General features: G+C 42.2%; 2 protein-coding genes across 11 annotated transcripts in view; both read left to right on the top strand.

Annotated features, from left to right (window-relative positions):
* The window catches only part of znf532 (zinc finger protein 532), a 141,411-nt gene extending 139,115 nt beyond the window's left edge, over nt 1–2,296 (top strand). For all 7 annotated transcript variants that reach the window (XM_039750491.1, XM_039750487.1, XM_039750488.1 and 4 more), the window contains one exon: nt 448–2,296. In XM_039750491.1, coding sequence (XP_039606425.1) covers nt 448–936 — 489 coding nt within the window. In that variant the 3' untranslated portion in view covers nt 937–2,296. The remainder of the gene's footprint in view (nt 1–447) is intronic.
* A 3,654-nt stretch (nt 2,297–5,950) lies between these two features.
* Nucleotides 5,951–23,016, top strand: part of oacyl (O-acyltransferase like) — a 56,849-nt gene continuing 39,783 nt past the window's right edge. For 2 of the 4 annotated variants that reach the window (XM_039750482.1, XM_039750485.1), the window contains exons 1-3: nt 5,951–6,297; nt 13,247–13,380; nt 14,918–14,996. In XM_039750482.1, the coding sequence (XP_039606416.1) occupies nt 6,153–6,297; nt 13,247–13,380; nt 14,918–14,996 (358 nt within the window). In that variant the 5' untranslated portion in view covers nt 5,951–6,152. Of the gene's footprint in view, nt 6,298–13,246; nt 13,381–14,917; nt 14,997–23,016 lie in introns of those variants that run through there. The other 2 variants (XM_039750481.1, XM_039750484.1) reach the window with 2 other exon arrangements.

The raw sequence follows: 23,016 nt of genomic DNA, 5'->3' as shown, positions 1-23,016 counted from the left end.
TAGAAACGGAACACACATGAAATGTGTGTGTTCCAAATAACGATCTATTATTTCCACTCTAAAACTCCACTTCACTCCCAGATAATCAATCAAGACATGAGCTGTGAGAAGTTCTTGCACCTTCTAACTCTGTGGTGGGATGGAATAGCCGGCTGCTTGCAGCTTGTCTTTATTGGCACATTTAGAGGACAAAGGACGCTGGCAGAGAGGTGTGAATGGATTTAAGGTGGGCTAGATCTACGAGTTTTTTCGTAGGCTCTGGTAATTATAGTGTTAAAGTGATGACATACTCACCTAGTTTTCTTTTCCATTTTCAAATTAATTTAATGCACTATAATTTTTGTGACTGTAGTCCATTAAGAACTCTGTATCAGAAGCAACCTTTCTTACATGCACTTCCAAAGGAAACAAGAATTTTTAATAATACTGTCTGTTATTCTTCCCCAGGTTCCCAGTCCTAAACGAAAACTGGAAGAGCCATCTGTGGAATTCCGTCCCCGAGGCGCAATAACACAGCCTTTAAAGAAATTAAAAATTAATGTTTTCAAAGTGCACAAGTGTGCTGTTTGCAACTTTACTACAGAGGACATTGTCAAGTTTCATGAACACATCCCTCAACATAAGTCTGATGGCTCTTCGTTTCAGTGTAGAGAGTGTGGTCTCTGTTATACTTCACACAACTCCCTCTCTAGACATCTCTTCATAGTTCATAAACTAAAGGAACCTCAGCCAGTATCTAAACAGAATGGTTCTGGAGAAGACAACCAGCAGGAAAACAAACAGGATCAGGGCAGTTCATTGTCTGATACTGCATCTGACCGAAAGTGCAAGGTTTGCTCCAAGACTTTTGAAACTGAAGCTGCCTTGAACACTCACATGAGAACACATGGCATGGCGTTTATTAAATCTAAAAGATTAAATGCAGCAGAAAAGTGACAAGAATAATGGAGCATTTTAGTTGGACTTCATCAACTCCAAATTCCCATCCCAGCAGCCTTCAAACTGAGTCATGGAAACATTTCATGCAGTGCCTGTAAGGCTACTGTTTGTGCTTACACTTTAAATCTCTTGTATATGATACCTCCTTATTGTTACCCTTAAGTGTTAAAGGCATTATCTATATTTAAAAGCAATTTGTGTATATTTAAATACAATATAAAAATCACATTTTGTACAATTTATGCTATGTGTTTGTATAGATGTTATATGGATTTAGATCTTTTCTGCCTTTTTATATTGGGTTGTTTCTTTCAAAGGAGATTTCTGTGTCAGAAGTCTTCAGTATCATACAAAACAATGGAAGTGTTAAATATTATGAAGAACTTTTAGCGTGAGATTTCTTATATAACTTCACATTCTGCCGTATTTTATCGTTGTGGCTGCCAAAGTCTGAGGACAGATTATAGAACAAACACTAGTCAGTTGTGATGTTATTGATTTCACTCCTCTGTTTTGTAAGAAATTATGAAAGGAATTTTAATTTAATGAAAAACTGAAAAAAATTAATATATCAATTTTTACCATAGTGGAAGAGAGAGGCTTGTAACATTCAAACCGTAATGACATTTGTGTAGAACAGACATATATCAAAATGTTCATGCTGCCTTTAAGTCTCAATAAAATGAATATGGGTGTTTAAATAAAACGACAAAAAATTAAAAAAAAAAAAACAAATCTGCCACATCAGGGAAAGGAGGCGTAAAGGGTTTGCCACCAGAATGTATTTTGCCGCAATGAAAAGTTATAATAATGAGAGCTACACACCAATGTATCATGCAGATTGTTGTTGAATGTATCATAAGGTTCTTCAGGGAAAATTGTGAAAAGTTAATGGGCTGATGATGAATTCAGAAAAATCCTTGTGGTTGTAGTTCTTAAAGTGTGTGCGCATCAGCATGGACATTTTGATGGGAAGAGTGTGTGAAGCTGAAGCAGAGGATCCTGCTTTGGCTGTGCTGTTCACTTGATTATCACCTTTTATCATGAGCCAGAATTTCAGTCCAGTTTCATTGTTTGGGGAAAATGATCTCTTTGGTTAAAATTGGTATGAAAAATAATTCTCTGTGAGAGTTTAATTTCTTTTCTGTCACTTTTCCTCTTTTGTTTTTATATACATGTATTTCTTCAAAGAATGTTTTGTACTTTTTTTTTTTTGTGTAGACAACAAAATGCATGAGAAGCTGTAACAGTCGTTACCTGGTTCTTAGGATGTGTCTTGCTGCTGTTAGGTAGATGTCAGACGTAAATGTACAAAATGTTGCTGATGTCAATAAAATATGGAAGTTGTCCACCAGAATTATTTTTTGAGGGCTGATGTCTACCTACAACAACTGAAGATGCATTAATAGATGACACAACAGGTAAGCAAATGGCACTAAGGTAGGTAGTGTGTTGTGGTATGATGTCTAGACAGTCAGATTTTAAATTGACCCAGAGCAAGTCACTTACCTGATTGTAAAAAATGTGTCAGCAAGTACACCATAAGTTGCTTTGGGTAAAGGTGTCTACCAGATATTTTAATAGTAAGTGAAGAGACCTCTGCTTTCTGTCAGTTCTTCAGTCTCTCACATATTCCAGCTATGGTAAGGGATTAAAAACCTCTGTGATAAAGCCTGCAGTTAAAGGAAAGTTATAAAGGAAGTGATGAACGATGTCACTCTGGGTTCTTTTTGCGAGCTTTCAAGTATCTCCATATCTACCAGGGTTTTAGATTAATTGGCACTGTTTATTTGAGAGTGTGCTTTATTGTGTCCTGTGGTGGTCTGGCATCCCATCCAGGGTTGTTTGGAGGCTTTAGACTCACAGGCCATAATTGTAATTGAGTAAACGGGTATGTCACATTACACAACATTTCCAGTGATTCTGTATCGCAGACTCCATTTACTTAATCTTGGAGAGTTGCTTGGTGTAGTCTGACATACCCAGCAACTTAATCCAGTCAGTCTGTGACTCCCCTCAACTAAATAAAATGGAGTTGATTTTGTCTTAAGTGGTAGGCTCTGACTTGTGTGAGTCAGAGTTGAGAACTAGTGAATGCACACCCAGAAGTTCAATGCATATCATGCAGCTATAATGAATAAGGAACCTGGTGTTTGGGATCTTGCAAACAGAAGAGAGGAGCTTGTCTGCTTGATGTGTCATGTTGTAGTTAGCATTAACATTGCAGCTGAACTCACAGTATCTAGACAGCTTTAGTACAGCACTAGCTCTGTTGGACAGCACGTTATTAGCCGTCAGAAAGCAAAGTGAACTTGCTATATTTTGGGAAAGTGTAGCTGTGTTGGAAAGTCCTCACAAAGCCAGAGTTGTCTATTTGTGATACCTTATAAGATGTAGTTGTGTATTCTGACATCCTCTGGTGACAAAATCGGCATCTGCAGTCGTCAGCTTTGACATGCCCTTCAACTAAAAGTCGCAGACTTTGAAGTCTGCTTAAGGTAGTGAGTGAGTCCTTAGTCAGGATTTCAATTTAAGGCATCCATTTGACAGTTCGAGGGGGCACTGTGCTTAAAAGTAGCAGTTTTGGCTACCTTTTGAATTTTTAGAAGCACTGCCTTGTGATCATAGTGGACAGTTTAAAATATATGCATTAATAAGATCTGTTAAGGGAGGGAAAAACAAAACCTTTTAAGCTACTATATGCACCACCTGTATTCATTTAACATTTAACAGAAACACAGGTGCATAACCAGTAATTAGAATTCTATATTATGTTTACGTTGGTATGGCTTTATGAACTTACTATAGAGCCATATTTGCTTCTTTATTCAGTACTAGCCACACTACCTGAAGAAAGTAACAGAGTAAGTTTAAAAATATTTGCTATCTCTTGCCCTACTTGTACCCCCAGTGTTTGTCCAATGCTTTCCCTTGGTATCGGCATGCGCCTCAACCCTGTCTTGCTCGGTGGTTCCTCTCTCAGTCACATTCCTGCTTCTCAGACTCTCATTTTGAGGTAAATTGCTTGCCTCCTGTTCACTTTTTACTGCCACCAATGGTAGAAGAACCCCAAATCCCTTGTGAAAACATCATTTATGAAATACTTCATGACAACTCTCAGGATTCCTCCTCCACCTCGTATCCTTTGTGTGTCTGAACCTCTCTCAATTGCGTTTTCGTAGCCTGCTTCCCAGACTGTCATTTCAGGGCACTTTGCTCACTGCCTGCATGCTTTTTGACTACCACTGTGTTTAAACGTGAATGCTTCGCGCCTTTAATGGCGACTTGGACTAGGCCTTGTTAGTATTCAGCAATACAAGGTTGTGTAGTACTTTATTTTCCTTGTCATTACAGTGCTCTATTTTAGCTTCCTTTTTCTTAAGTGTAATAAAGAAATGTCACAGTCAGAAAGTGAACTTTGCACCCTTAGCATCGAGTCATTGTCCTCATCACTGACCAATGAGACCAATGCTGAACTGACTAATCGGATTGCTCAGAGGGACCGGACACACACACACATACACAGAGACAGTAGAGCTTTATCATGTAGTACATACCTGTATACTGTCCCACAATCCCTCACCAAACACTGAGACCTTCCCTCTACCCCTCGCCTGGCCAGCCACAGCCTATTGGCACGAATGCACTACAGGATTCAGGCCTAAACAGGACGTGAATCATTTGTGGGGCACACTCTGGGACAAGTACAGTAAATCGTTTCTATCCGTGAATTCCACACCCATGACTTTCTTTATCTGCTATTATAAAAGTGTAACCCACTCTGTAACACCTGAGCCTTAGTCTCGCCTATTTGCAGCAGAAAAAAAAGCCTATGGACTGCATGTGCGACTGAATGGTTAACGGTCTGCGATGCCCCTAAATGTCTGGAGCTGCATGTGCTCTACACTGAATTGATCAATGTGGGTCTTTCGTGTGCCAAGAGGCATGGCTGAGCCATTGTACACCATTTGTGATGGTGACTGGTACTTGCAGTTGTTCCCCTCGAGAATGAGGAATTGCCAGTGAGTGCAAGACATAAGCTCTTACTGATTACGTTCCTGACCTTTGTACACACCACCCATCGCCTCTACTAATGGAAGGTTTAGTGAGTTCCTCAGGTTGGACCCACAGCAGTCTTTCAGAAGACAATTGAACATGAGGAAGTAAAAGTCCTGATAATGTCTCCATAGGTGAACATGTAAGTTTCATTGCCAAGTCTTATTGCCTGATTCTGGCTCTCCCCAAGTCAGCATCCCACCAGAATGTAACCCCATTTTTTCCCCATAGAGCTAATGCTTTGGTGTCCAGATTTTCCATGACTATCAGCTGTAATAGTTTCTATTGTGACTCGTACGTCTTCAAGATCCAGAAAGTGCCCTAATGGAGAGAATCTTTATTCCTAATCAGAGCTAAAACTGTTGGGACAGGTGGTGGTCTCCTGTGATCCTGAGCATTGGCAATGAAGGGTGGTACGCTGGTTAGTGCAGCCACCTCACAGCTCCAGGAAACCAAATTCAAATTCCGGCTTGATCACTGCCAGTGGGCTTTGCACCCTGGTCTACCTGTCACTATGTGTTGGCCTCCCTCATCCCAAAGACGCACATTAGTATGGGGGTGTATGAATCTGTAATCCGCTACAGTTCACAGGAGCCATATGATTTGTCACCTAAGACCCTGAACTGTAAATGCAATCTCCTTCCACTCCCCACCTCCAGTCTGCCATGGTGAATTTGCTGCCTAATCTCCTTTCGTTTCAAGTCCCCAAAAGGCATCTGCTACAGAAATGTCTCAGAGGTGCTACTACGGAGCGGAGATGAATGACGTTGTGCTCAAGTTACTCAGCAGGCTTATGCTTGAAGAGAAATCCGATATCCTTAGATAATGGGCCAATTGAAAGCGGGCCTTGTTTTTTAGGTCATTAATCCAGGTAATGAGAAATGAAGCCTCCTTCACGCTCATGCAAGGTAATCGGTTTTGAGAAGAGGGAGGGATCTACAAGACAGAGCAGCTCCTTCCAAGAGGCCTCACTAAACTGCCATGATGTGGTTTGCCCAAACCCACGCAATGAGGTGATGCAAGTCTCCCCACCGTCGAGTCCAATCTTGTCTCAGACCTGCGAGTCGCCACCACCAGCGCAAATGCATTCGGCACACTTTGAGCCCCGCGGGTATTTAAAGGAGCAGGAATGACGGAAAGGCCACAGCCTGTCCGACATGTTGGAGAGGTGCCTCGTCATTCTGCTTATGGTTGTGAGTGGCTCCTCATTCCATGGAAACATTACCCAGAGATGTTTTCAGGATACCATTAGGTTTCTTGAAGATCTCAATAAGGATGAGCCAAGCCCCTATGCTGTCCTGAGTAAGTACAGGTGCCGTTCCGGCGCTTTTCATTTCAATATTATTTGATGTTTTGTACATTTATGATGTGTGAGCAACTTAAGAAAATGATCTTCTAGAGATAGTTACAGTGTATGAAGAACATTTGATTACCATTTTTAAGTTCAAAACCAGCTGCATCTTCTTCACTCTGCACAGTCGATGTTAATCGCTCTCATCCCAGTTTCAAGGTTCAACCCCCTGGTTCCCAAACCCGGTCCTGGGAGCCCCCTATGGCTGCAAGTTTTTCGTTCCATCCAGCTTCCCCATCAGTGAGTGTCCTTTGCTCCAACTTAGGGTGACACTGGATGTTAAAGTAGAGCCGCTACTTCAATGTCATGTGCATTTGTGTGCTAATTAGTAATCATGGCTGCCAATCCATTTGTCCAACTTTGACACAAGGAAGGAAAAGCCTGAGCAAAGGAGTTGTTGGGGTGCATAATCCTCATTCACGCCGCTTCACGTCATCCTGCATGTGGAGCCCCAACAAGACGAGGGATGGCAGGAAGTGGCACTGCTTGGGGGTTTGTGGTTGAGTCAGTCGGGACCTCAGCTCTGGCCTTGCTGCCTTAGGTGGAGTGTTGAGGGAATCATTGATCACGTGAAGCACGCCGCCACGTTAAGGCGCAGACTCAGTGAAGGGGCTGTTAGGTAAGAAAAGACTCAACAAAGTGCACCTCAAGTTCAGCTCTGCGGACCACCTTAAGTGCAGATGTTCATCCCAACCACCTTCTGTTTTTATCTGAACCCCTGCCTTTATTAAACAAGCTGTTGTTTCTTCTGTGCTTCTTTATGTTCTGTTCATTTAAGTCTTTTCTTATTAGTTAGGTGGACGGTTAGTTATTTGAAGTAACAGCTTCCCTTTAGTCAGTCAGTCATTTTCTAACCTGCTTTGTCTTGAACACGGTCATGGGGGGTCTTCTGGACCCTATCTCACCTAGCATAGGGTGCAAGGCAGGAACAAACCCTGGAGAGGGCGCCAGTCCATCGCACGACAAACACACACTCACACACACATAGACACCCACACACTACGCCCTATTTAACGTCGCCAACTCACCAAATCTGCATGTCTTTGGACTGTGGGAGGAAACCCACCCAGACACGGGGAGAACATGCAGACTCCACACAGGGAGGCCCCGCAGTGCAAACTCTGACATCCTTACAGGGAGGCAGCAGCACTACCACTGGGCCACTCGCCTCCCTTTGTCATTTGCACTCGTGTCTGTACTGCTCATCACTACTCAGCAGTATTTGGGTACAACTAAGGCAGTAAACTCCACAAGGCAAGGTGAAGGAATACGAGGAATAGAGAAAACAAACGTTAATATTTAAAGACATGGCCAAAAATGTACATTGCTGACTTTTATTTACATGTAAATATGCTAGCACATATTTCTTAATGCAATAGATTCATAAGACAAGAAGAAGGCTAATGAAGTAATTAGATCATTTAGAAGTAAGACTGAACCACTTATTTGTGAAACTGTTTGCAATGAAAACTCGTAGCTGTAGTTGATACCCCAGGACTGAGCTTGGGACCCCCAACTCTCACAACACCATTGTTTATTCAGCTCATCTCTTGGAACCCCAAGCTCTCACCGATGCCATTGTTTAATCAGCTCATCCTTCTCTTGGGACCCCCCAGCTCTCACCGATTGTCGTTCTTTAATGAGTTCATCCTTCTCTTGGGACCCCCAGCTCTCACCGATTGTCGTTGTTTAATCAGCGCGTCCTTCTCTTGGGACCCCCTCTCTCACCGATTGTCGTTGTTTAATGAGCTCACCCTTCGCCTCCTCTCGTTTTCCACATTTAGAAAGGAGCAGTAGCGTGAGGCATCCACTCACAGGAGATTTAGAGACGTCCTGTATTTGCCACAGTATTGCACTCTTAAAGGAATTCTCTGTCCAGAAATGATGTTCTCCTACATGTTACTCCCCCAAGTGGTTTGTAGTGATGGCTGAGAAAAAGTGAGTCTCATGTTTTCATGGAGAGTTTCGGAAAGTCTTCAGAACCCTTCACTTTTTCCCATTTTGTTATCACGTAGCCTTGTGCTAAAATCATTTAAATTATTTTTTCCTTCCTAAAGCGACATTCAATATCTTGGAATGAGAAAGCAAAAATAAGATTTTAGAAATTTTTGCACATTTTTTAAAAATAAAACGCCCAAATATCCCGTTGTCACAAGTATTCAGACCCCTCCCTCACTTAGCACCTTGCTGGAGCCCCTTTGGCAGCGTTTACAGCCTGGAGTCTTGTTGGGTAGGACATGACAAGCTTGGCACACCTGGATTCGGGGATTTTGTGCCGTCTCTTCTCTGCAGATCCTCTCAAGCCCTGTCAGGTTGGATGGAGACCAGCAGTGGACAGCTATCTTCTGGTCAGTCCTGAGATGGTCCTGAGATGTTCAAGTCTGGGGTCTGGTTGAGCAACTCAAGGATTTCCCAGAGTTGTCCCTAAGCCACTCCTGGGTTGCCTTTACTTTGTGCTTTGGCTCCTTGTCGTGAACACTTCACCAGTCTGAGGTCCAGAGTGTCATGAAATAGGCTTTCATTAAATGATATCTCCGTTCTTTGCTCCATTCAGCTTTCCCTCAACCCTATCTAGTCTCCCAGTTCCCCCAGCTTGATGCTGCCACCACCATTGCAATGGTATTGCTTCCCTCCAGACATGATCAACACCAATGTTGATTTCATCAGAGCACAGAATTTTGTTTCTCATGTTCTGAGAGTCCTTTAGGTGCCTTTTTTCACATTCCACCTGGACATCCATGGGTCTTTTACGGTGGCCACAGACACATTGTGTTTCCACATGTGAGAAGGTAAAGCTGTTCAACCACCAAAACCAAATTATGACAATTCACACACTCTGTAAAAGAGACAGAAAAAGGTTTGGGGTCCCACCCCATTTATTTGAATTTTTATTGAGGAAAATATAGTTAATCTCAGTAAGGACGAGTAGTCACTTCAGATTGTGTCCAAGACGGGAACGGTGAATTGGCGGGAAAGTGGCTGTCTTTAGAGCTGCTGAGGAGGAAGAGGTGTGTCCAAGGGGTTGCAACCAGAAGTGAGGTCACTAGTAGGGAAGGTTCTGGAAGTGAAGGTGGAGTTAGGCAGATTTCTGTTGGAAGGGTCTGGAGGGGAGAGAGAAAAGGTGTTAGTGCATCCATGAACCCTTCTTCCAGCATGTCACACTCAACGAGCCCATTGACTGCCTCCCGTACTCTCGTGTGTGACTCCTCATACATTCTTTTTATGCTCTTTTCTTGTATTTCCTCAGCCATGTGGTATGGCTACCCCAGGAGATTAACTAAGCCCAGTGCAGTCGCACGATCAGAATACCAATATGGTAATAGTGGCAATAGTCAAGGAGGAGGTGGAGTGCATCAGAAATAGTAAAGGGGAATTAAAAGATAGAGACAATAAAATAGTAAATGCCCTAAACTTACATTTTTCTGAGGTGTTTACAAGTGAGCAAGTGGATAACCTCCCAGAGGTAAACACAACTACTAAGGAGGTACTGAAGGATTTGGGAATTGTAGAGGGAGAAGTGCTGCTCAGATTAAATAGATGAAATCAAACAAATCACCAGGACCAGATATAAACCCTTCACGTATGTTTAAGAAGTCACTGCACACTGGAGAGATTCTGAAGGTCTGGAAAATGGCAAATATTATCCCATTATATAAAAACTATAGACCAGTAAGCTTAGCATGCATCACAGGAAAATTAATGGAAGGAATTATTAAGGATAAGATTGAGCAACACATGGCAAGGACAGGAGTTATTCTGAACAGTCAGCATGGGTTCAGAAGAGGGAGGTCGTGTTTTACTAACATGTTGGAATTCTATGAGGAGGCAATAAAAGCATATGATCAAAGTGGAGCTTATGATATTATTTATCTGGACTTTCAGAAAGCATTTGATAAGGTGCCACATGAGAGGTTGGGCATCAAGTTAAAAGAAGTGGGAGTTCAGGGTGATGTTTTTAGATGGGTGCAGAATTGGCTCAGACACAGGAAGCAGAGGGTGATGGTGCGAGGAACCTCATCAGAACTGGCCGATGTTAAGAGTGGTGTTCCACAGGGGTCAGTGCTAGGGCGCTGCTATTTTTAATATATATAAATGATTTAGATAGGAATATAAGTAATCAGCTGGTTAAGTTTGCAGATGATACCAAGATAGGTTGATTATCAGATAATTTGGAATCCTTTATATCCTTTATATCATTACAGAAGGACTTGGATAGCATACAGGCTTGGGCAGATTTGTGGCAGATGAAATTTAATGTCAGTAAATGTAAAGTATTACACATAGGAAGTAAAAATATTAGGTTTGAATACACAGTGGACTCTAAGCTATCGACTTCCCGACAGTGTTCAGAAGCCATTAAGAAGGCTAACAGAATGTTAGGTTATATAGCGCCCTGATGTGTGGAGTACAAGTCACAGGAGGTTCTGCTGAACCTTTATATTGCACTGGTGAGGCCTCATCTTGAGTACTGTGTGCAGTTTTGGTCTCCAGGCTACAAAAAGTACATAGCAGCACTAGAAAAGGTCCAGAGAAGAGCGACTAGGCTGATTCCAGGTCTACAGGGGTTGAATTATGAGGAAAGATTAAAAAAGCTGAGCCTTTACAGTTTAAGCAAAAGAAGATTAAGAGATGACATGACTGAAGTGTAAAATGAGTTCATCAAGAACACGGGGACACTTGTTAAGGGGAAATTGTGCACAAACATTAAGAAGTTTATCTTTACAGAAAGAACGATAGACACTTGGAATAAGACTAGCCACTAAGACGATAGGGATAAGTGGATAGGACTGGCGAGCTTTGTTGGGCTGAATGGCCTGTTCACGTCTAGAGTGTTCTAATGTTCTAAATCAATAAAAATCTGTTCAGTAACCAACACTCATGCTTGCTTGACCCACTCACCACAAATCCCAGACCACCCCTCTCAGCAAACAGCAGTAAACAAATGTGAATTTACATATTTACAAACAAGACAAATGCATTTTAACATAAACCCCCGAAACAACAAACACATTGCCAGAACAAAGTCAGAAATTAACAAGTTAGGGTGCGAGGTGTAATTGCTAGAGGTAACTCGTTTCCCCAAAAATACCACAGGCTGGTTTTACTGTCCTTAAGGTTGTAAGACGAGGATGGAAGCCAGAAGCAAGACAGAATACACAGCCAGCCGACGCCAATGATAGTAACGTTCTGTCCTACAGATGGGAGCTCCTGAACAAATTAAGGAGAAGAGATGCGTCTCGAATCCAACTCTGGATGAAAAACCCAACTTCCCGCAGGTGGCTCCAGTTGTGGATTTTGTTGCTCTTTGCTTCACCCCGAGATGTCTCTCTCTTTCTCCTCATACCTTTCCCAGTTACAAATTGCCTTTAGACCAACCATCCTGTCCGCACTGCGTCTCCTTCATAAAGGTGCAGATCCCCATTATGAGGTCAAACCCACATCAGCCCATTTTCTGAGGTATAAATTTAAGGAGACCCAACTTAATTACTGGTGACAATCACCAACGACATTATGTGAGATATCACCACATCAACGACTACTTAAAATGGCAACGCTCTGTGGTCGCTATTGAAGCTTTAATCATGAATTGAGTTCAGACAGGTTTAGGATACTCATGCTTTGTTTCTCGACTGTCATTTTGAACCTTCCTGATCGTTTTCCCTGTTGCAGTTTTGACCTGTGCCTCTCAGGTGGGTGTTTCATAACCCCAACGCTACTCCAGGCCACCATCACTCCACTCAATATTTTCACAGCACACATTGGCAACAACACCACCTAATCACAAATGCCACACTGAGTCTCACTCACCCTTTGCCCACAAGATGTGGCTGCAGTCGTCCACTGTGCATTTTTATGTCGTTGTTTTGCCCATTCCGCCTTGTGTTCTTCTTGTTATGTTTGTATCAAGAACCAAATAAAACAGAAAGAAAAAGGAACATCAATGTATTCATCACATCCAGAACAGGGCCCATCCTGGCAGCAATGCCAGCTCATTGCAGCTCATGGTCCCCCATATGGACCCTAATTACAAAACTGTGGTTCTTAAAAGTGGCCTTGGAGTTCCTGTGCTGCAGCACCCCCATTGTCCCAGTGTCCAGGCTGGGATCCGCATGCAGCACTCTGGAGCTGTGACCACCGCACCAGCTACAATTTACTAAAAATTCAGACATTCCCGTGTACCAGCAGACATTCAGTTAATCCATCCAAAGTCATGCGGTGCTCTTCCTGCACGTCACCTCGCTGCACAAATCCCTTTTGATTACCTCATGTTTGCTCAGTCAGATTTCTCAGTCTCTTTGTCTCCACTTACCTTCGCCCTCCCTCAGTCACTGAGCCGCATTTCTGTGAGTCACAGCCACTCGTAATCCCTGGCCTGTAAACACACAGCCGCCCGCGCTCGCCTCCCAAAATGAGGCTGTTTGCTGATTTGATGTGTGCACCTGATTCACAGTTAGACCATCGTAAAGGCTAGCCAATCAACGCTCCAGCTTCTTTGGAAAAAATCCATCTGTCTGCTGTTTGTGTTCATCCATTTTCTGAACCCACTTACTTCCATTTTAGCGTCAGGTGCAAGGCAGGAACCAAACCTGGACAGGACGCCAGCCCTTCTTAAAAGCAGCAGTCGAGTCCATCCATTCATGCATTTTGTGGACCCACTTTATTCAGGTTTTTGGAACCAAACTTGCACATGGTGCCCTCCCAGTGTAGGGTCAGCTAGGAGTTACTGGTAACATTCAGCAATTCAGCGATTCTCCTGGGCAGCAAGACCCCCTTTCTGCCTTTTTACATTGCTGTCACACTGTCAATGTTTCATTCGGCCAAGCCCTTAGTGATAGTGTCCTTAATAAAATACACTGTACAGGCCATAATGCAACTAACTCTGCTCATGTTTCCTTGCAGTGTATGATGCCTTCGGGAAAATGGGAAGTGACTTCACAGGAGGAAACATGAACCGCCTGGGATCGCTGAGTGAATGCCTGTCAGCCGATGCTGGTGATTTTAAAGGCCAGTATTGCCAAGTCGTACTGAAGCAGGTATCTGGGCAGCTGGCCACCATCGGTCTAGTGGAGAGCTTTATGATAAACGTGACTGAAGGTCATCTGGAGTGAGGTCTCTTCTCAAAGTGATAGATAGATAGATAGATAGATAGATAGATAGATAGATAGATAGATAGATAGATAGATAGGAATGGCACTATATAATTGATAGATAGACAGATATGAAAAACACTATGATAGATATATAGATAGTGTGACAGATTTAGGGCTTTCTCGCTCCCTTGTACCCTTAGACCACTCGTCAGACACCAGATAAAAGTCCAATAATTATTATTTATTATAATAATAAAGTGCACAAAGCACACTCCTCTCCATAGTTTTCAATAAACCAATCCAAATCACAATCCTCCACTCCCAGGCGCTTAGCCACCCTGCCTCCCAACTCAGCTCGTCCGTCTGGGATTTCCCAGAGTCCTTTATAGTCTTTGACCCGGAAGTGTTTGTCCCTCAATCCATATGACTTCCTATCACTTCCAGGTCAGGTAAAAACTCCTTTTCTTCATCCCGGAAGCACGTCACTTTTTCTCTCCATGTGACTGGGGCGTACTTCCGGGATGTAGGGAAAATTAGTCCCTGGGCCTCCCTGCAGCGACTCCTGGCGGCCCCCATGGTATCCAGCAGGGCTGTGCATTAAAAGTCCACTGCCCATAATTCCCTGCTGGCATTCGGGGCATCTCTATGCTGCAAGGAGGGCTCCATCTGGCGGCCTGGGGGTATTGGCCGGGATGAATGGCAGGCCATGTACCACAATAGATAGATAGAAATGAAATGCATTTTACAATTGATAGACAGATATGAAAAACACTATAAGATAGATAGATAGATAGATAGGAATGGCACTATATAATTGATAAATAGACGGATATGAAAAGCACTATATGATAGATAGATAGACGTGAAAGGTACTAGATAGATAGATAGATAGATAGATAGATGTCTTAAAAGACAGCTTTGGATAACTGAGCAGAGACCCATTTCAAGATATCATGAAATAAGTATGTGATGTCTAAAAATGTAGTTTACGTATCTGAAACATAAACATGAAGATATCAAAAATACGTATTACGATATCTCAATTACATTTCCAGATATTTTAAAATAACATCCAGACCATTTTGAGGTATCTTAAAACAGACAGGAAGTCCCACTGAAAACACAGACAAATTTGCAGGAGGACATATTGAGATTTTTTGATTTGCCTTTCAGGTTTCTCAAAATACCTCCAGATTTATTTTAAGATATCTTGAAATGCTTTAAAAATACCTCAAAATGCACGGGAACTTATTTCAAGACATGCAGGATTACATTTGAGATCCCACATCTCTGTAGTTCATTTCCAGAAATCTCAAAAGGTTAGTTTGACTTGCCATGCACACACACACACACACCTACCATATGTCAGTTTAGTTTTGGTTTAATTTATCCAAAACATGGACCTGGAAATAGAAACGGGGTTTCTAAATAGGAAAAACAATTGTGAAAACAATGTTGTTTTTGACTGATTTGCCTACAGGGAAAAATGGAATATATTGTTGGTCTGTGTGTCCCCAGTACATGCAAAGACGGTGAAGTAGAAGTGCTTGTTATAATCGGTAAGTACATTTAGTTTTTCTTCATATTTCATGGTTTGACAATGATGTTTGATACCATATACTGTTGTGACGGGAGGCCAAGGCCCTTTCCTGGCCAGGTCGCTGCCATAACTGAAGGACCGGGGGAGTGGACATGTACAGGGCACTACCTCCCCTGGAGTGTTAGATGGCAGCTTGCAGCAGTGCCACATGGTTTTCCCACAGGACATCATGGAGTATGGAGTTCTGTAACTCAACCCTGCTGGGTGTCATGAGCACCACCACAGAAAGCTGCAGAGCCCAACTTTGTGTGGCTTCCACTGCACTGTATAAAGTGTATGATTTGGTGAAGCAAGAATAAAAGTGAGAATGGGTACCAGGACTGGAACAATGTGGTTCATCCTGACTGTGCTAGAGGTGTAATGGCATGGTTTCCATGACAAGCTTTGCATCCTTCGATATTACTGGAGTAACACCACAGGATATCTAAATATCTTTGCTGATCAAGTGCATCACTTCATTGGCACTGTGCACAAATTAGTGACAGTTTTTCATGTTACACAGCAAACAAAGATCTAGAAAGGATCCAGGGACATGACAGTGACCTGGGGCTTCATGTATCACACCGTGCATAGAATTCACACTAAAGCATGGCATACGGACAAAAGTGGAAATTTGCGTACGCACAAAAAAATCCAGATGCATAAATCTGTGTGTACAACAAGTTCCACGCACTTCCCCTTTACAAATCCCAACGAACATGAAATTTAACGCACGTGCACACGCCTACAGCCCCATCTTGACTCTTCCCAGTATTTTAACTATTTTAATATTCAAATCAACATAAATATCATCTTCTCTTCAGTGTTTGGTTAAAAATATTTGAAAAGCCCAGTGAAAAAAAGAAGAATTTCAGTGAATGCGAAGTGAAGGCAAGGAAAAACATACTGTTTGTTGGCTTATGCAGTGGTGGAAACACTTAAACGTTCAAGTTGAGAAAGTCGCAGAGTGCTCAGATATCACAGTGGATGTGAAAAGGAGAGTCACAGCCCACTGTCTGTCTATTTGGTTTCAGGCAATATTACAAAAACAGATCCCCATACGATGGTGAGGCTGTGGTGGTGGTGCTGTGCCGATTACGTTGTTGGCGCTGGCTTCACACACACCTCTGTCTCAGAAACTGCTGGGAGGACATCTGGCTGTGTGCTGACGGACGCTGTTCTAGAATGACAAGATGCAATAGTGGATGCTGTAAGAGATGTGGCCAATAAACTGAGGAATATACGGGCTGTACTGTGTGATATATAATCACAAATTAAATGAATTAGTTAAAATGTAAATGCTGCATCTGATTACCTATTTTTACATTCTGCTAATTACATTCAAACAAAGTTGTAACAGTGTCTGACTTGGTGGGTCAGGTTCATCATAGAGCATCTCTTCAGGTACATGCTTGCACAATTAATAGAGAGGAAATGCTATCTATTAACATAAGCAAATTCATTCTCTGAAGGTGCCTTTATAGTGTAGCGATGGCACCGAGAACCACAACAGATCGATTCTCTGATCTTTACTTTGAGGTGACTCGCCGTCCATAAAAAGACTGTTTGCTTTTTGCCGCACTCGTTGGGAAAAGCACCTGCTGTTTTTATGGGCTGTCCAGCTATATAGGGTGGTTCAGATCTAATTATGCAATTTTCATTACGCTATAACTTATTAAGTTTATTACATAGAAAATCACCCAAAAATATAAAAAGAGGTGTGCGAACTGACGACATGAAGAATCATCTTTGCACCGAACTGGAATCGTCCCCGCATAAATCAAAGTCATCCAGACAATCTAGATCTGCATAATTAGATCTGGACCACCCTGTATATGATGTAATGTCAGCTCATTCTTTGGGTGATTCATCCCTGGCTGATGTAACTTGTCTAGCACTGTTGTAATAGAAATGTGCGTGCAGCTGACCACTCCGATTACATTTGAAAAACCAGACGTTACTGTGAATTGCACTTTTGTGTTTTCCAGTTCAACCACACTGTAAGGAAATCTTATCTGAATGATAAGCAGATAATACCATCCCATACAGCTGGCATGGCGCAACTCAGTGATGTTTGTGAAATACCCAATTGTCAGCAAGTTCACGATGAAAAACTACTGTGGCTAAAAACCTGAAAGTGGGCAGAACTTGCAATGGAAAAGGTAGAGCATAATTTTGCAAAGTCTGCTTTTGTAAAGCCGGCGCCAGTTCAACACACAGCTCCAAGAGGAGAGCCCTTGGAAATTGAAATCGACTTAGAAGCCAGTCATCATCTTCTCTAAATATTCGCTCTCCTGTAATAGTTCCATTTGTGATGTCTTCTAAAGCAGGGATGGTAGCTGGAATAGTCTGGCCATTCTGTGCACCATTATATTGTGGCAGAATGATTACAATCAAGAGAATTATTACTCTTTTACATTTTATTGGATTTATTAAAATCAAATAGCATTCCATACAAGCAAATTCAATTTTACAAAACTAGGTTTGAATCAGGGTGGCATGGTGGTGCAGTGGTGCAGTGGGTAGCGCTGCTGCCTCTCATTTAGGAGACCTGGGTTCACTTCCCGGGTCCTCCCTGCGCGGAGTTTGCATGTTCTCCCCATGTCTGCGTGGGTTTCCTCTCACAGCCCAGAGACATGCAGGTTAGGTGCATTGGCGATCCTAAATTGTGTATGCCCTGTGGTGGGCTGGCACCCTGCCCAGGGATTTCTTCCTGCCTTGCACCCTGTGTTGGCTGGGATTGGCTTCAGCAGACCCTCGTGACCCTGTGTTAGGATATTGCTGGACCCCCCCATAAAGCTAGGCCAACAGAGTAAATCTTTAATAGTAGAAAAAATAAAGAAATAGAATACAAAAAAGGGAAGAGAATCCACTTCCTCAATTTAAATTTAAATTTTATTGATTAGATCTTACTAGGATTTAAAAAAGTTTTGCACAGATCCTCTAAGTGAGAATTCTATTTTTTCTAATTTCTCACCTTGAAAAACTTTTTTTAAAACCTAGCAGGATCAAGTGAATTAAATTTGTAAACAATAGGCAATTAATTTCGGTACATTTCATAAAACACGCATCATACCACAGAAACAGTAGCACTGCTTTGAAGCTGGGTGAGCCGCCAGATTGCAAAACCGAGCAGAAACATGCGTATGCAAGGGAGGCCCTGCCATGAAAATGTGCGTGGCTTTACGCCAAGTTTAGTTTTTATACAACTCAAAGTGAGTGTGGAAACGGGCATACGCAACATTTTTGTGTGTATACAGTACTGTTTATACATGAGGCCCCTGAACCTAACGCATGGGCCTCCATAATATGAGATGACCCAAGCTACTCTGACCAGATAATCTGGAACAATGCCCTAGAAGAAACTCAGATTTGGCACTTTACTGAGTCTGCACCACAACAAATTCAGGCTCATCTGAGGGACCAAGTTATATCTTGGTAGATGGACGCCGCTCAGTGTAGTTCTCGGTAGCCTCCCTCTTACTCTTACCTTTACTGATTAGATTTAAGGTAACATCCTAAACGTATCCTTATACACCAATCAATCAGCCACAATATTAACATTCATCCTACCGACATATTTTACATACACGAACTGCAGACTGGGGTTCCTGAGGACCCCAAGGATAATCTATACTAATAAAAGGCAAAGCCCTCACTGACTGACTCACTCACTCACTCACTCATCACTCATCACTAATTCGCCAACTTCCCGTGTAGGTAGAAGGCTGAAATTTGGCAGGCTCATTCCTTACAGCTTACTTACAAAAGTTAAGCAGGTTTCATTTCGAAATTCTACGCATAATGGTCATAACTGGAACCTATTTTCATCCATATACTGCAGCTCAATGGCCATGGGAGGCGGAGTAGCGTTTCTCATCATCACGCCTCCCACGTAATTGAGTGCCTGCCCTTATAAGGCCGTCAGTCAGCAGCAATTCAATAGAGACGCTGCCACTAAATATTCGCGGGTGAAGGACTGTGCTTATGCAAACGAAGATGACATGGTCAGGGATAGAATAGTGTTTGGCACAAACTCAGCGAAAGTGCGAGAGAAACTTTTAAGTGCCGGGTCTGAGCTAACATTAAATAAAACCATGGACATCGCAAGATCGTACGAGATAACACAAGCACAGCTGAGAACCTTCGATGCATGTACTCCGAGCGGCTCACGTGAACTGACTGTGAACGCAGTACGTAGACAACAAGGAAGAGCTCCAAAGAGCGCTGAACAAAAAACGCATTACACAATTGAGAAGGCAGCAAAAGAATATGAAGCGAGTGATGCATACAAGCATATTCATAAGTGCAGCTACTGCGCAAACAAAGCACACGGTGGAAAAAGTCAATGTCCAGCTAAAGGAAGACAGTGTAAAAATGTGGTAAATTGAAGCATTTCGCTAAAGTTTGCAGGACTGGGAAAGGTAAACCCGTGCATGCAGTGTGTGATGTCTCAGATAAAGAGGAAGACGAGCTGCTTATTGATGCAGTAGGAAAGGAACAACCCTCTGACGCTGAACAAGCCTTTGTAGACATATCAATAGGAAAGCAAGGTGTAAAGCTTAAGTTTAAATTAAGTTCATAGACACGCTGCCGTTAAATATTCGCAGGCAAATCCACAACTTAATATCGGGAATACCTGTTAAACATCTTAGATTCACGAGTATCGATTTGCGTAGTGAACACTTCGATGAATGAAATCTTTACAACGGTTGACAAACACGGAATGTAACTTGAACACAACACATCCTCCAAATACGAACCTGATTGAAAGAAATAATGATAATCAAATCCTTGTTGACAGCAACACTCATAACAGTGACAAAAAAATTACATTGACAATCATGTTACGTTATTTTTAAAATGTTTCCTTTTCTTTTTCATAACTTCTTTAACACACTACTTCTTCGCTGCGAAGCGCAGGTATTTTACTAGTTTAATATAATAAACAATCATAATAGCAAAATAATAATAATTGCAAAACTTATTTCTTATCAAAGCAGTATTAGTTATGTAAATAATGTCATCTAAAGAAAAGAATAGATTATTATTATTATTGTTTTAGCAAATTTACAATTAATTTGCGTATTTTGTATATAAAATAATTGAAATAAACATACAGTCATTCAAACGTCAACAGTTTTTATTTACATATTCTTCTCTTTTATCTTTTAAGACTAAATTCTTCAACACTTCTAAATTTCATTTTGTCTTTCAGTGCAAAGTAAGCAAACAAATGAAAGCTAAAGACACTACAGGCAGTCATAGCACACAATTTGCTTGATGATATGCTCAGTGCATGCTGGGCATGAGACAGGAGGAGCAAACAGTTGCTACCTTCCTGTCAGTGTCTCGCAAGCAAAGGTAACACCTTTTCTGAATAGATTCTCCACCCAAGCGTTGGACAGTCATATTTACACGAGGAGTTTTCTCCCTCCCATAACAGTCAATCCTGCTTTGATTGGGGCTTGCAATGTAGGAGTTTCAGCTCTCCTTTTCATGTGTGACATGACCAAGACATGCCCCAGCTGCCTCAAGAAGATCCGGCAATGTCTGCCACGTTCTGATGACTTCCCCACCCAGATGATGAAGGCAGCGATGGCCACAACATCCACCATGTTCATAAATAGTGCCATCGGCTATCTGTTTCTTTTTCTACTGCTTGTGATCATTTTGGCCAGATGATCCAGATTATCCAATCCACTTTTGGTTGCATTATAGTGGAGTATGATCTCTTGTTTTTGCTTTTCACCTTCAACTTTGATGTCATGATGCATGGAGGACAGCACCAGTATGGCTTTTCCTTTTGCTGGAACACATGACACAGGGGTAATTAGCTCATAAAAGCAAAAAGGTGAATTGTTGACGTCCCTATGACTGTTAGGCTTCATCTCCTCTGGGATATGTGGCTTGTTTGACTTTATAGTGCCCACATATGTCAGTCCATTTTCCAGTAAGCTTCAGCTAAAGGAATGGACTCAGAACTTATCTTACCTTAGGAACAGCAGTATCTCAAGTTTTCAACAGAGGAGCTGTGGAAACCTCTAGCTGCTGCTGTGTCTGTCTCCTTCTAAATGACTAACAGAGTGTCCCTACACCCCTTGATAACTTGATAACCAATCAGAAATAGTGACTGAATAAATATTATATTTCTTAAAATTGCATATACAGGATTGAGTGCTTTGACTGGGGCTTTTGGGCACTTTTGACATTTGTTGTTTTTTTAAAAAGCAATGATCAAAGCAGAAACAGAAAACAATGATGTGACATTATTAGGAACAAACTGCTTGACAAAACCATAAAAAATTGGACTGATAAAGAAAAACACCTGTGAAATATGACAAAATATATACCTCTGGGGTCCCTAAAGACCCCAGTCGGTAGGATGAGGGTTAAAGCCACCTGCCCTATATTGTGTAGGTTCCCTTTGACCCTTCACGGCAGGAACTTCACAGGACCTCTGAAGGTGTCCTGTGATGGCACCAAGACGTTAGCAGCAGATCATTTAACTCCTGTAAGTTGTGAGGTGGACTGGAATTGTTTCTCCAGCACATCCCACAAATGCTCAATCAGTTTGAGACCTGAGAAATTTGAAGGCCAAATCAACGCCTTGAACTCTTTGGCATATTCCTGAACAATATCTGCAGTGGCGCATGGGCATGTTATCCTGCTGAATGAGTCCAGTGCCATCAGGGAATACCACTGCCATTTATGGGTGTATGTAGTCTGCAACAATCTTTAGATCGGTGGTACGTGTCACTGTAACATCCACATGAATGCCAAAGTTTCCATTGCCCAGAGCATCACACAGCCTCCACTGACTTGCTTCCTTCCCATAGTGCATCCTGCTGCCATCTCTTCCCCAGGTAAACAGCACACATGCACATGGCCGTTCTATCCACATGATGATTCAGCAGACCAGGCCACCTTCTCCTGTTGCTCCATGGTCTAGTTGTGATGCTTTTGTGGCCATTGTAGGTGCTTTTGGTGGTGGACAGGGGTCAGCACGAACACTCAGAGCAGTCAGTGGCTACACAGCCTCCTACGCAGAAAGCTGCGATGAACTGCATGTTCTGACACCTTTGCCTCATGGCCATCATTAGGTTTTTCAGCAATTTCTGCTACAGTAGCTCTATTGTGGGATTGGACCAGACAGGCCACCCTTCACACCCCACATGCATCAATGAGCCTTGGGTGTCCATGACTCTGTCATCGGTTCACCAGTTGGCCTAACCTTGGACCACTTTATGTAGGTACTGACCACTACATACCAGGAAAAGCCCACAAGACCTGCTGTTTTGGAGATACTCTGACCCAGTTGTCTATCCATCACAATGTCACCCCTGTCAAAGTCGCTCAGATCCTCACAATTGCTCATTTTTCATCAACTGATCACCTTCAAGAACTGTCTCTTCACAAGCTGTCTAATATATCCCACTCCTGGGATGGTGCCATTGTAAAGAGACAATCAATGTGATTCACATCACCAGTCAGCGGCTTTAATGTTGGGGCAGATCAGTATATTTATGTAAAGATGATGAATGATACCTAAACTTTCACAATTTGAATCTCGTATTCCAATGCAGCCTATATCGCAAAACCTCACAACATGTCGAAATGAATGCAGTAAATATGGCAAAAGTAAGGAACACAAACGTGAAGCTCCAATTTGGACAACCTGACTACAGAGTGGAGACTTTAGGACTGACGCCGAGTCGTCTTTAGCTCCGAATTCCTGCTTTCATTTCCAGACTACATTTCAGTGCGTAGGCACGTGTGCTATTTCCTAAATCTCCTTTGGTCAGATATTTTTGGTATTCATTTATTGTTTTTACACCTAGCCAAGCATGTATTAATAATTCTAGAGCAACCTCAAAAGCTAAAGTTAAGGTTCTTCATGCAGAAGAGCAAGGAGCACTGATACCCAATGAAGACTGAGAGTTTACTCAAAATGATGCACACCAGCAAGTGTTTTCTGCTTTTAATTCCGTAAGGAGTTA

Source organism: Polypterus senegalus, chromosome 4 (genome assembly GCF_016835505.1).
Source record: "Polypterus senegalus isolate Bchr_013 chromosome 4, ASM1683550v1, whole genome shotgun sequence".
Taxonomy (NCBI): Eukaryota; Metazoa; Chordata; class Cladistia; order Polypteriformes; family Polypteridae; genus Polypterus; species Polypterus senegalus.
Note: the sequence above shows the minus strand (reverse complement) of the source record. Positions and strands in the feature narration are given on the sequence as shown.